The sequence below is a fragment of the Gopherus evgoodei genome, chromosome 1 (assembly GCF_007399415.2).
Source record: "Gopherus evgoodei ecotype Sinaloan lineage chromosome 1, rGopEvg1_v1.p, whole genome shotgun sequence".
NCBI classification, from domain to species: Eukaryota; Metazoa; Chordata; order Testudines; family Testudinidae; genus Gopherus; species Gopherus evgoodei.
In genome coordinates, this window is record NC_044322.1 from 244,375,089 (window position 1) to 244,389,456 (window position 14,368).

General features: G+C 39.1%; 1 protein-coding gene across 4 annotated transcripts in view; it reads right to left on the bottom strand.

Moving 5' to 3' along the window:
• PYROXD1 (pyridine nucleotide-disulphide oxidoreductase domain 1) overlaps positions 1 to 14,368 on the bottom strand; it is a 34,354-nt gene that overhangs the window by 12,641 nt on the left and 7,345 nt on the right. For 2 of the 4 annotated variants that reach the window (XM_030541607.1, XM_030541627.1), the window contains 7 exons: positions 13,626 to 13,706; positions 11,837 to 11,956; positions 9,120 to 9,248; positions 7,228 to 7,301; positions 5,324 to 5,484; positions 4,139 to 4,239; positions 267 to 405 (listed from right to left, as the gene is read on the bottom strand). In XM_030541607.1, coding sequence (XP_030397467.1) covers positions 267 to 405; positions 4,139 to 4,239; positions 5,324 to 5,484; positions 7,228 to 7,301; positions 9,120 to 9,248; positions 11,837 to 11,956; positions 13,626 to 13,706 — 805 coding nt within the window. The remainder of the gene's footprint in view (positions 1 to 266; positions 406 to 4,138; positions 4,240 to 5,323; positions 5,485 to 7,227; positions 7,302 to 9,119; positions 9,249 to 11,836; positions 11,957 to 13,625; positions 13,707 to 14,368) is intronic. The other 2 variants (XM_030541616.1, XM_030541633.1) reach the window with 2 other exon arrangements.

Consider the following 14,368-nt stretch of genomic DNA (forward strand, 5'->3'; position numbering starts at 1 on the left):
AGGATATATATACACAGTGGGCTTAAGTCTGCGCATAACTATTTGCTGGTTTGGAGCCCATAGGTTAGATCCTCGGAGGGTAAAAGTTTTCATAGCTTCACTGACTTAATGGAGCTATGCTAGCTTACAGAAACAGATGATCTCTCCCCATCCATTTTATTTGCTTTGAAACAAATACTACAAATATATTGTACTTCTGCTGTGCTTGCATCCTCAAGGAGAGTTTCAAATTAGTATCTGCATATTGTTTCTTCTGTGATACTTACCTTCATCTAGGTGTGCATTCTGGTTATCTGAATTGTCTTTAGGAAAAGACAAAGAGGTCTTCTGCAGCTGCTTGAATTCTTGCTGAAAGTATATTTTCTTTATTTCACACAGTGTTTCAATGTGAACTTTGTGAGAAAACTAAATAAGAAAACTGATAGTTACAAGATATACAATTAGCAATAACAATTCTATCATACATGCTAGAAAACTCTCTCCTGAATTAAATATTAGTAAGATGAAAAAGAATGTCCCAAATGTTGAAATCTGACACATTAGTTGAGTCCTTTTTGTTACCACCCTTCAGTATCGGTACTTACCTGCTTTCTCATCACCTTCTTTGTCACAGAGTTTTAATCAAAACAATCTTAATGGCTAAAGACATGCTCAACTGACACTGAATTCTAGAGAAGAGTACAGATTTTTTAAAAATTGATAAATCTGAATTCAACTATCCTGTCTTTCAGGATTTCAATTTCACGATTTTTCACCATTTTGATTAAATGAACTGTGACTATCTCTTGTGATAATATACATAGATTTGGATTTGTTGAATTCCTTCCTTCTTTCTTATGTTTCATCCACCACATTTCAACTTATTCCAGTTCTGAGCTCAATCTATGACTAACATTTGGGATCAGTCATGTTAGTCATGCGGAGGTGCCATAGTTTTTCTGAATCATGTTATGATTCAATCTTTGTGCAGTTCTCATTCTTTGATACTGATTACAGCAAACCAAATGCCCACAGACTGCGCCAGTAGTATCACCCCTCTCCAATCTGTCAAGTCTCTGAAACTTCCTTCAATTGCTTTTGTAAGTTTAGTGCTTCCCTGCATGCTATGTTCTGATCACAATCTTCCTCATGCTCAGTACAAATTTCAACAACTTACATGTACATTTTGTTGACAACAGTGGTATCAAAGTGGAGGAAGTGTTGCCTTATACACCTCTACCTCGATATAATGCTGTCCTTGGGAGCCAAAAAATCTTAACGTGTTATAGGTGAAACTGTGTTATATTGAACTTGCTTTGATCCACTGGAGTGCGCAGCCCCGCCCCCCCCGGAGCACTGCTGTACCACGTTATATCCAAATTCGTGTTATATCAGGTGGCGTTATATCAAGGTAGCGGTGTATATCCAAAGTGTATATATTGGACTGAGGTTGAGATGGAAATAGGAGACAGACTTGCTGAAAGTTTCTGGGTTAGGATAAAAGAGTTAAAAAAACAAGGGGGATGTCATGGTAGGGGTCTACTACAGACCATCTAACCAGGAAGAAGACGGATGAGGTGTTTATTTTTTCTATAAACAACGAACAAAATCATCCAAAGCACAGGACTTGGTGGTGATGGCGGCTTTCAACTACTTAGACATCTGTTGGGAAAATAAAGACAGCAGGGTATGGATTAACCAACAACTTACTGGAATGTATTGGAAATTATTTTTTATTTCAGAAGATGGAGAAAGCTACTAGGGGAGAGGCTGTTCTAAATTTGATGTCTAACATTGAATGCCAGTGAAAATGAGGTAGGATCAGAGACTAAACAGGGAAAGAACAAATTAAAAATTACTTAGACTAGTTAGATGTCTTCAAGTCACGAACGTCTGATGAAATACATCCTAAAATACTCAAGGAGCTCACTGAGGAGATATCTGAGCCATTAGTGATTATCTTTGAAAAGTCACTGAAGGCGAATGAGATTCCAAAGGACTGGAAAAGGGCAAATATAGTGCCAATCTATAAAAAAGGGAATAAGCACAACCTAGGGAATTATAGATTAGTCAGCTAAACTTCAGTATCCGGAAAGATAACAGTGCAAATCACTAAGCAATCAATTTGCAAATATCTAGATGATAATAAGATGGTAATTAACAATCAGCATGGATTTGTCAAGAACAAATCATGCCAAACCAAGCTAGTAGCTTTCCTTGACAGGGTGGATAGGGAGAAACATTAGATGTGGTATATCTTGACTTAAGTAAGGCTTTTAAAACTGTCTCGCACAACCTTCTCATAAACAAACTAGGGAAATACAACCTACATGGCGCTACTATAAAGTGGGTTCATAACTGGTTGGAAAACCATTCCCAGAGCGTAGTTATCATTGGTTCATTTTGAAGGTGGAAGGGCATATCAAATGGAGTCCCACAGGGACCAGTTCTGAGTCCTGTTCTGTTTAATATCTTCATCAGTGATTTAGATAATGGCATAGAGAGTAAATTTATGACGTTTCTGGCCGATACCAAGCTGGAAGGGGTTGCAAGTCCTTTGGAGGATCGGTTTAAAAATCAAAAAGATCTGGACAAACTAGAGAAATGGTCTGAAGTAAACTGGATGAAATTCAATAAAGACAAATGCTAAGTACTCCACTTACGAAGGAACAATCAGTTGCACGCATACAAAATGGGAAATGACTATCTAAGAAGGACCTAGAAATGACTGTGGAAAGGGATCTGGGGATCATAGTGGATCACAAGCTAAATATGAATCAAAAGTGTAACACTTATTGAAAAAATAGCAAACATAATTCTGGTATGTATTAGCAAGAGTGTTGTAAGCAAGACAAGAAGTAATTCTTTCCCTCTTCTCCATACTGATTAGGCCTCAACTGGAATAGTGTGTCCAGTTCTAGGCACATTTCAGGAAAGATGTGGACAAACTAGGGAAATTCCAAAGAAGAGCAACAAAAATGACTAAAGGTCTAGAAAACAGACCGATGAAGGAAGATTGAAAAAACTGGGTCTGTTTAGTCTGGAGAAAAGACAACCGGGGATGTGGAGGGGGGGAGACACATGATAACAGTTGTCAAGTACATAAAAAGTTGTTATAAGAAGGAAGGAGAAAAATTGTTCTCATTAACCTCTGAGGACAGGAAAAGAAGCAATGGGCTTAAATTACAGCAAGGGCAGTTTAGGTTGGACATTAGGAAAAACTTCTTAACCGTCAGGGTGGTTGAAGACTGGAATAAATTGCCTAGGGAGGTTGTCGAATCTCCATAAATTGGAGATTTTTAAGAGTAAGTTGGACAAACACCTATCAGGGATGATCTAGATAATACTTAGACCTGCCTTGGGTGCAGGGGCTTGGACTACAAGATCTTTTGAGTTCACCTTCAGTGCTATGATTATTTTGAGAGGCATGCAACAACTTTGATATGCCCATTCCTTTCTTTCTAACTTTTTAGAATAGTTAAAAATTTAATTCAAAACTGAAATTTGAGGCTAAGATTTCTCACATAAAAATCTTTCAAATATATGTTATATACAAATAAATACTTTAGAGTGACCAAAAAGATCAAAAAATGAAAATCTGATAAAAACATAGAAATGCCCAGCTGATTTTAGTTTGTTTTTTTTTCAAACAAAAAATAGGTCCACACAACCAAACTTCCATGGTTTTAAAAATTTATTCATATTGTTTCATTAAAAAAGGAAACATGAATATCTGTAGTGATAAGTGACTGTTGTGCGCTGTACCTTTGGGTGAGTTTCATTATTCTCTCTCTCTGAGATTAAATTTTATTTGCAGCTGAAGTTAGAAAGTATGCAAATAGCTTTTGTTGCTCTTTATTAAAACTAAAATCAGGCCTAATCCCACAGAAATGTGGAAAAAAACATCTGAGCTTGTATGTGAAGATTAAGGAGCAAAAGCACAGCAGTAGATCCAATTCTCCTCACATCAGTGAAAGTCAGAAGTAACTCTACTGAAGTTACTGGATTTACAAATGAAAATCTGGTATATGAGGAGAATTAGTTCATGTACATTCTGGTTTTATTCCTAGAAACACTGTGTGGTACTGTACTGCTAGTGCATTCCCACACACTTAAACTAGCATCTAAACAAATATAGTTAGGATGATGTCAGCCTTACCTCTTTAGTTCCTTTAAGATGTAGGCCCTCATGCCAATCAGGGCCTAAGGCAGTGCCAAGTTTGTCAGCTGCTGCCACACTTCCTTCTTCCTTCTCACTTCCTGAAGTCAAATTCAACATATACATGATAAAAAGACCTTATGCACTATTATACAATCCTCACAACTCCAAAGGATTCTGAACTAAGAGAGTAGTGTGACCATGTGGTGGGATGGGGGGGATTACAATGTGCTGGAATCAAAACACTCCACTATTTCTAGAACACATCATACTTCAGGATTGTAATCTTGTTATTTTATATTCTTAACAGTATCTTTCACCCCTTAGCCACCACTCACATGCAACTAGAGATGGAGTGAAAAGTAACCATGGTGTGAAAGCACACAGCAACAGTACAACAGATTAAAGAAGTTGTTCCAGCCGACCTTCACTCACATGAATCAATGGGGCTACTCATGTGAATAGAGAACTGCAGGACCTCATTGTAACATGGAAAAAATAATAATATCTGAATTAAAACAGATGGGGGAATTTTAAAAAGCAACTAGCGCAGGGGTGAGCAAACTACGGCCCGTGGGCTGGATCTGGGGCTTTGGATCAGGCCCGTGGGATTGCCCTGCCCCGGCCCTGCTCTCAGAAGCAGATGGCACCACGTCACTGGGGTGGGGTTGGGGGGCAGGGAAAGGGCGCCGTGCATTGCCCTGCTTCCAGGTACTGCCCCCCCTTGGCCAGGAACGGGGAACCACGGCCAATGGGAGCTTTGCGGGAGGTACCTGGAGGCATGGCAAGGGCAGCATGTGGAGCCCTGTGGGCTCCCACCCAAGGGCTGCACAGGGATTAAGAGGGTAGAGTGCTTCCAGTTACCAATATTACTTGCTGCAACGATTATATAATATGCAACATCATCAAATAGAGACAGATACATGCATACATACCAGTATGTAAATTAAATAATCTTTAGAGAGCAATATTACACAAACATTTTAGCAGTATAATAATTAAAATCTTTCTAATGTTCGTTTTTTTAAAGAGTGAATGCTATTTTGAACAGTGAAGCTTTTTGAACATTGTTAATTCGGCTGATCTCAGGTTTACATATGATGTTGGATGTTAGTGTAAATTCAAGTGCCAACTAATATGCTAATATACTAAAGCAAAGATTGTATTTTACTGTTTGCACAGTACCTTCTGTCGTATATTTGGTTCTTTTACATGCAATTGCAGTCTCTAATTTCTCAGCTGTTAGCTTTGGAATAAGGAATTCAGCTGCTCCTGCATCAAAGAAAGTATTTCCAATGGCTTTGTCTTTGATGGCCCAAAGCACTTCACATCCTTCAATTTCATACCTGGAAAGCACATTTCAACAATGGATACTATTATGGGTTGCCACAGAGGAAATCTTTGTTTATGAGTCATCTAGATCAGCGGTTCTCCCCAACTTTAGCAACCCAAGGCCTGCCATTTTGATTTAAAAAATTTTGGGGAGCCCCCTACCCTGCCCGCTCCATCCCCTCTTCCTCTGTCGCTTGCTCTCCCCCACCCTCACTCACTTTCACCAGGCTGTGGCAGGGAGTTGGTAAACAGGAAGTGGGTGAGAGCTCCAGCTTGGGGTACAGGCTCTGGGGTGGGGCTGGTGATGAGGGATTTGGAGTGTGGGAGGGGACTCTGGGCTGGGGTAGGGGGTTAGGAATGCTGGAGGGGGGTGAAGGCTCCGTCTGGGGGTATGGGCTCTGGGCTGGGGCCAGGAATGAGGGTTTTGGGGTGCAGCAGAAGGCTCTGGGCTGGGGTCTCTGGGAGGGAGTTTGGGTACAGGAGGGACTCTGGGCTGGGGCAGGGGAGATGCAGGCTCCCAGCGATGCTTACCGTGGCTCCCAGGAAGCAGCCACCAGGTTCCTGTGGTCCCTAGGCTGATGCGCAGTGAGGTTCTGTGCGCTGCCCTCATGCCTGCAGATGCTGCCCCCACAGCTGCCATTGGTCACGGTTCCTGGCCAATGGGAGCTGTGGAGCCGGCACTCAGGCAGGGGCAGCGAATAGAGCCTCATTGGCCGCCCGTGTCTAGGGTCCAAAGGGACCTGGCAGCCGCTTCCGGGAGCTGCATCGAATCAGGGCAGGTGGGGAGCCTGCCTAGCAGGGATGGAGGGGAAGGAGTTGAGCAGCGGGTCCCATGGACCCCTTGGATTGGGGTCCGCAGACCCCCGTTTGAGAAACGCTGATCTAGATTAAAGGAGGGCAGGTGCTTTCATTCCTAAACCTGGACACAAAGTTAATGCTTCCCTGGTGAAAGAAGTTGTGTGCATCCTATTTTCATGCCCTTTAGTACTGGTTATGGAGATTACATGTTATCCTCCTTTTTCTGAGATAAATCTACATGTACATATCCAGTACAAAATGTCACTAATGGATCCAAGACCCTACAGCGTCATGACAAGATTCACACACACACACCCCACCACCACCACAACCCGCTCACATGCACTACAGTACCTAAAGAAAATCTTTGCCTGATGAGAGAAAAACCATAAGCAAGACTATCTTTGGCCCTCCAATTTGGTGATCCCTGCAGCATCCCCCATCACTTTAGCCTCAATTCAGAGTAGGGAGCAAGAGTCCCTCCAGCACATTATCCTCATTCCAACACCAATCCTGGTATTAAAAAGACTTCAGAAGAAGATGTAAGAACCACACAGTAGGCAGATCTGCTTCATACTCCCACCTTAGGTCTCATTCTAATCTCTAATAGAGAATAGTTTAAACCCTAAAGCACGAGCTTTAACGTCCCTTTCGATTATTTTTACATTACTTTAAATCTGGATGTTGTTATCCATGTAAATGTCCAATCCCTTTTTGAATCTTGCTGAATTATTGGCCTCAATGATTTTCTGTGATAATGAGTTCCACAGTCCAATTACATGTTGTGTGAAAGTATTTCCTTTTATCAATGCCCTTACTAAACATAAACAAATAATAATTAGAACTTTATTATAAAGCATTTTAAAGAAATCCTAAGATAACACACACTTGGATAACCCAGTTGTTCTAGTCTTTATTTACACACATTTCTCAATAACTTAAGAAAATAATTTACTTACACTAATTCGAGAGCAATGCCACCATTTCCCACAACTGCTATTCTTCTAGCTTTAGCCAAATGATTCTGAAAGGCCTATAGTTAAAATAAAGGACAGCTTACAGTATTTTAGTCACTCAAACTTGATCAATTTACATAATTTAATATTCCTCAAATTCTCAAATGTATAATTTTAATAATTATTATATTAATGATTGTGAATGATATACATCTAATTACGTTAAGGCATTTTACTGAAGTTAATTAAGACTCTATAGCTCTGTTATGATGCCACAACGTGCCTCTACTATATTGCTTTTATAGATTAAATAAACTGAGAAGAGGAAAGGTAAGTGATTTAGTTGAGACTAAATGGCAGAGTTTGTAATAGAATCCAGGAGTCTCTCCCTTGTCCTAACCACTAAAGCACATTTAAATACATTATAAAATTTGAGAACAAAAGCCAATATTGAAATCATGTTCTGTTTGTTTGAGTCCAATTTTATTTCACTCAATATCTTGTAAAAAGAGAAAATGGACCAGGATAAGGAGACTGATTTAACATTGATTTAACAGTAAGGTTCTTAGATTTGCCCACAGACTTTTTTGTTTGCTTGGAAAAGATTTTGAAAAAGAAAATTAAATCTCTGAGTTACATAACTTATGAGCTAGAGATGCTGCTATTCAGAAAACAAAGAATACCAGACAGTATTTTGCATCATATCATTATCACTTGGGACACTATATTTTAAACAAAAATCTGCATCCACTGGGACTGAATAGCTCATGGCACAGAAAGCCATTAAATTTTGAACTGTTGATTTTAATCTAGACCAGATCAGCAGTGACCAAGAGTCATGACAATCTGGTGATGGTTTGAGAATTTATGAAAAAATGACCTAGTCGTCTCCATCTCGTACCATAAGGATCAACGTACACGACTGACCACCCTTGTGGTTAGTCACAACAGAGAAATAAAAAACTGAGAGGCTATGAAAACAACTATCCTCTCTTGTACCTAGAGCAGGGGTAGGCAACCTATGGCACGCATGCCAAAGGCGGCACACGAGCTGATTTTCAGTAGCACTCACGCTGCCTGGGTCCTGGCCATCGGTCTGGGGAGGGCTCTGCATTTTAATTTCATTTTAAATGAAGCTTCTTAAACATTTTAAAAACCTTATTTACTTTACGTACAACAATAGTTTAGTTATATATTGTAGACTTATAGAAAGAGACCTTCTAAAAATATTAAAATGTGTTAGTGGCACATGAAACCTTAAATCAGAGTGAATAAATGAAGACTCAGCACACCACTTCTGAAAGTTTGCCGACCCCTGCTCTAGAGGTTGTCTTTCTGGGCTTGTCTTCATTAGCCTTCTTTAATTCAAGTTAATGGATAGCCAATTTCTTTACAAAAACAAATTTACAGCCTGGATCAAATATGTAGGGCATCCCCACAAGCCTTTACAAATTCACTGAGTACCTCAAGTTAACTGGCAAGCACTGAACTTGAGCTAAAAATATATGGTATAGACATACTTATACTGTAGTAAGCAAGAAAATATGGGGAAGCTTGCTGCCTATGCTGTATGTTTTCAATCTGGCACCTGTTACCAGCACAAAATAAACTACTATTTTGCTTATTCTGAAGGTTCTCATGATGGGAACCCACTCTATCCATTCATGAGTTATGTTTGAAAATAAAGATCTTATTTTTTAAAATGGCATTTCAGAGTTACTTCTTTGCCTCTAAAAATGTATAACAATGGTTTCTATTATTTATTTCTGGTATTAGGATAACATCTTGTTTATCTATTTCATTCCACAACAATTTTTACATAACACTGTGACTAACCACGTGTGTAGTTAGGATGCAAAATGCTAACATGTTAATGAACCATGAAAATATGTTACCTGAGCACTGTCAGTATCCCGGATTCCTAATACATATGGGTTTTCTTCAAAAATTAACTTAGGTTTTGCTCCTGCACATAAGCAAAGTTTTTCATATATACACTGTTTGCCATCTTCTGTGAAAATTTTCTGTTAAAAGATTAAAAAGGTAAACCATCTATATAGGTCAACTAAGAAAACCGAGGGTACACCCAAAAATCAGAGTATTTTGCTGGTTTCAAAACTGTAACTGGCTATGGGAAAAGTAAAAATAATTAAGCAAGACCTCTCTCTCTAATTAAAAATCTTAGTAGTTTATACTACGCTCATGACAGTGCTATGTGAGTTCCTATATCACTTAAATGGAAATTGCATATAGTAAACTCAATAAGATTACAAGACAAAATATAAAGCTTGCCTCTTGTTGGCACTCTGTATTTTGTTATGGTGTTGACGGAAGAGTTTGTTTTGTGCATTAGACTGTTTTTTACTAGCTTGTATGTCATGGCAAAACCTACACTCCTTTACTAGTCCAAATGCTATTTTTTACATTGAAGATTACTTCTGTATTTTGTAGAATGGAAGCCTGCGATTAATTTACATGCATGTACACAGAATTCTGTTCGGGGCGCCCGCGGTATAAATAGTTGCTTTTGGGGATTTGTGTGCAAAATCATGTTTTTTCCCCCAGGTCTTTCAAAGAATATAAAGTGCCATCAATGCAACTCTACATACTGCCACATCTGGTCAACCAAGTATCTGATCCAAAGTTCATTAAAGTCAATGGAAAGGCTACCACTGACTTCAATAGGCATTGGATCAGATTCTAAAAGAGCAACATTGTCAGGTTCTGGAGAAAGCCACATAAAGCTGCAGCACGGAACATTTAAAATGCAACATTTTGTAAGCTTATTTGCTGTTCTCCACCTCAGAGATGGTCACATTACAATGGTTCTGTCCATCTTGTAGAGAGCTTATAAAGGGCACTGGGATCCTTTGAGATGAAAGATGACGTACACATTCAATATGGCTGTGATTTTGGGGGGATTACCCAGATCAGTAAAAGGATCCGTCACCACTTGCCTTGTAATCTTGAGTGCCTAAATGCTAAACTATTTGGCTCAGAGCCGTGACACCAATAACCAGCCCACAAGCATAAAGGTCTTACCCTGGCTTTCATCTGCCTCATTACTCCTTGCAGGGTGACCCTATCAGCCCTTCCAATTTTCCCCAAATCCGCCTACCCCAAGTTCTTAAGTATCAGACTCTCAGACATTTTCCCTTTAGTTCATCACCCCTGAAGGTGCGAAAACAGCTCCCACTCTCCTATTATCAGTTCACTTTGGCACATACATGCCAAACAATTTGCATACCAGAGACCTGGTTGTTGTAAAAATAAATGAAAACTTTATTTAATAGAAAATTCATAGATTCAAAGATGAAACAGTAAGGAAAAGCAAACACATATAAGGTACACAAAAAATAAACATAAAGACAACTTCTGGCTTTGCACTTCCATATTAGAAAAACTCCTTTTTCTAATAAAAGTTACCTATTGCTTTTGAATAGTTTCTCACAGTGCTCCCTAGCCCAAGCTAAGGGAGATCCAGCATTCACAGATAGATCCCTGTCTTTGAGACTGTGCAAAGTCCAAGTGTCTGCTAATTAAGAACTCAGGAAGGATGGATTTGGGGAGACTCAAGATCAGAAGGGCTGTTGGGGTCACCCTACAAGGAGTAACTAGGTTGGCGGAAGCCAGAGTGAGACCTTTATGCCTGTGATCTGGCTACCGGTGTCAGGGTTCTGAGCTGCAGCAGCACAGTACTAAGGTCACCCAAAGGTCCAGGGCAGGAGTTACTGAACCCATTACTGGTCTGGGTGATCCCCAAAATGGTCACCCCTGGGGACATCTCTAAAACAAAACAAAACTAGCAACATATTAATAAAGCACACATACAATAGTTTTAATAATGTATTATACCTGAGGGCATACATCAGCCTAACAGATATAGAAAATGAGTATACTACCTTAACCTAAGTACAGTGAATTAATTACAGGTATACCAGTTACATATAATAAAAGCAAAAAACATGGAGGTGGCTCTGAATGTGGGTAAACGAATAATATTGAGGTAAAAAACAAAGCCTTCCAACTTTACTCTGTAAGTAAGACACTGAACAAGGATTAGAGAGACTGTGTGCACTATATTTTTGCTGGAGAATGAAGAAAAAAGTGTAGGGATTTATTTATTTTGTTCTCCTGAGAGTTAAAAGTGAGTATGTATTATAAATTTATAAAGTCAGTACTATTTTTGGTTTCTCTTTGGCAACAAAGCAAGTTACAGTTCACAGAGAGTGCCGATTAGTGATTTAAAATTTTTTCAGGAATCTTAATTCTATTATATCTGGTTTCATGATCAACCTCTTTGCTACTCTGCTCTAAAGATCCATGCAATATATTAGAGGAATCAGAAGTCTTGCTCTAACCATCCTAACCACTGAAATTTTCTAATGACTTATGACCTATGATTGTTTTTTTACCCCATTGCCTACATTTCTTCTAAAAGTGCACTACAAGTGAACTGTGACATTTCTCTTCTGTTCTAAATCGTGATAAATTAATTTTAATAACTAAATATTCTGTTTTAACAACATATTTCATTTGAAAAATGGATCCCTTCTTAACCCCATTCACTTTCAGGATCCATAGAAAATTAGGCAACACGAAGTTCTCTTACATGTTCCTGACTTTTCAACTGTTTCACTCCAGACTCTATAACTTTAATGTTGGGATACCGTTTTTCTAACATAGTGCTTGGTTGTTCTTCAACATCAAATTCCTCTAGTGTTTTGGAGACCTATAGTTTAAAAAATAAAGAAAGAGAGAGAGAGAGAAAGAGAAATCATTCACGTTTTAATTGTTTTACTTCTTTCATTAAGTTTTCAATGAAACCTATTCATTGGAAAATAGATATGTTCACTCCCAGTCTGTAAACTTAAAGCATCAAACCCACAGCAAATTCTTTCAACCAAGTTAGAAAGTTACTACTAAAATTAAGCATTTAGGTACATAACCTGTTAATAAATATTCCTAAGAAAGGCTCTCAGCAGTACGTTATCACTGCAAATGGAACTTGGACTTCTAAATCCCTATTTTGAGACATTTAAAATAAGACTAGATTAAGCACTTGAGACTATATTTGCCCCCGGAGGATTGACTAATCAATCAAATAGGTCTTTTCCATATCTAATTTCTATTATAAGTGGGGCTGGTAGAACCATCTATTATTAAGGCAGCCTTACGCTTTCCATTTTAAGACTGTTTCCAGTTGCTTGTAACTTTGCAAAACTAAATTCACTTGGGCTGCAATGTTCCATGCTGAGCCTTAGCCTAAATTTTTTTGGCAAATTTTAGCCACAACAGTTCAGTTATTTTTAAGAACAAGGCTAGAAAAAAATACAACATTTTGCCCACATTAAAAAATTCTGGTGACCTTTTCTTTGAACAGATCTATGACCCATATGCTGTGAGCAGGGACTTGACATTTGGCAGGGGGGTGGCCTTTATGTAAGGGACACGTATTTTGCTGTTTCTGTGAAAATATGCCAAAATTTGGCCAAGAGATAAAAGTGAATGAAAAATCTCAGTTCATACATTTATTCAAGAGAGACTTCTTAGAGATTCACAGCTAAAATCTCTGAAGATTCCATCTTTACTGAGCATGCTTGAGTCTTTCACAGCTCCTAGTGCAGACTGATCTAACAAACATGCCATCTCCACACATCAACTGAGCATGATCCATTTTCTCACAGCTCCTATCTGTGATCGCACTCTGCATAAACCATCTCCACAAGCAACTGAGTATGCTCCAGCCCAGGGCCAGGGGGTGAAGTCAGACTTTCCCTCTAATGACTGCTCCAAGCCGGCATGTGCAGTCTCTTCTGTTGGCGCCCAGATAGTGTGGAGGATGAAGCTGCCTGATTCAAATGCAATGGAGGCAAAAGCCAGACCAAGGGGTGGGAAAGTAGTAGATTGGAAAAGAAGTCTGGTGAGACTGGGACTTGAAGAACTCAGGGGAGAGAAACTGGGAATGGTTGGGCATAGATTGTTACAGGGAGCCAGGATGGGAGAAGAGGGGAATAGCTCAGTGGTTTGAGCATTGGCCTGCTAAATCCAGGAGTGTGTGTTCAATCCTTGAGGGGGGTCATTTAGGGATCTAGGGCAAAAATCTGTCTGGAGATTAGTCCTGCTTTGAGCAGGGGGTTGGACTATATGACCTTCTGAGCTCCCTTTCAACCCTGATATTCTATGAATGGAGACTGAAATTGGGAGCTTGAGGGAAGGAAGCTAGAACAGGTTGGACAAGCAGACTGGGAGCCAGGGAGAGAAGGGGAAAAGGGCAAGAGACTGAAACCATATGCATAAGCATTTGTGGAATCAGGCCCTAAATTATCTCTACTGAGTAAAATGCTTTAGTAACTTTTATAGACACCAACACAAAAACAAAAATTAAGTCTCTCTCTTACCTGTTTGAAATTTGTTATTGCTTTTATAACTGGAGAAGCTGTTACTAAGAGAATATCTTCTGATGGAAATTCTGTAGCCAGCTTGTAAAGAAAGAGAAAGCAGGATGAGTAAACATAGCTGTCAGTGGAATTTGACTTTAAATAAGACAATAGCAGTACTAAAAAAACAAAAGTTATCGTATTAAGGATTTTAGTCTTGTAAAACCCAGAGATGTAAGCAAATATTACCTTCATTTTACAGAAGGGTAAACTTGGCTTGGGTGATACAATGGAAGCGAACCTGACTCCCAGGTCCAAGGCTTTCTTTATTTACAGACATTTCCATAAGACTCACATCATGGCATGAATACCTAACCACAAGATGACCCTTCATACCATCACACAAGCCAAACTGGGAGGTGTAAAGTCACACCCATTGAGATCTGAAGAGCCTGTATGCCTGGAGTCCAATTATTAGTGGGCAGTGGTAACTCAGTTAAAATTGTATTAAAGATTTTTGACTATAGAAAGAACAATGAATACCTGGTATCTCTGAATGAGTTTTATGGAAAATGGATTATAATCTTTGGCTAATTATGGATTTTTTGATGTCTTGGTTATATAATTAAGCTGTTTAAAAATTCATGTTTTTGCTATTTTTGCCAGGGAGGGTCTAATTGGCTTCTGTAGTCCTCTAGCAGAAAGATACAACAACAGATTTGGTTCAAATTTGCACATATCGTTGTTTCCGTAACACAGGTTCC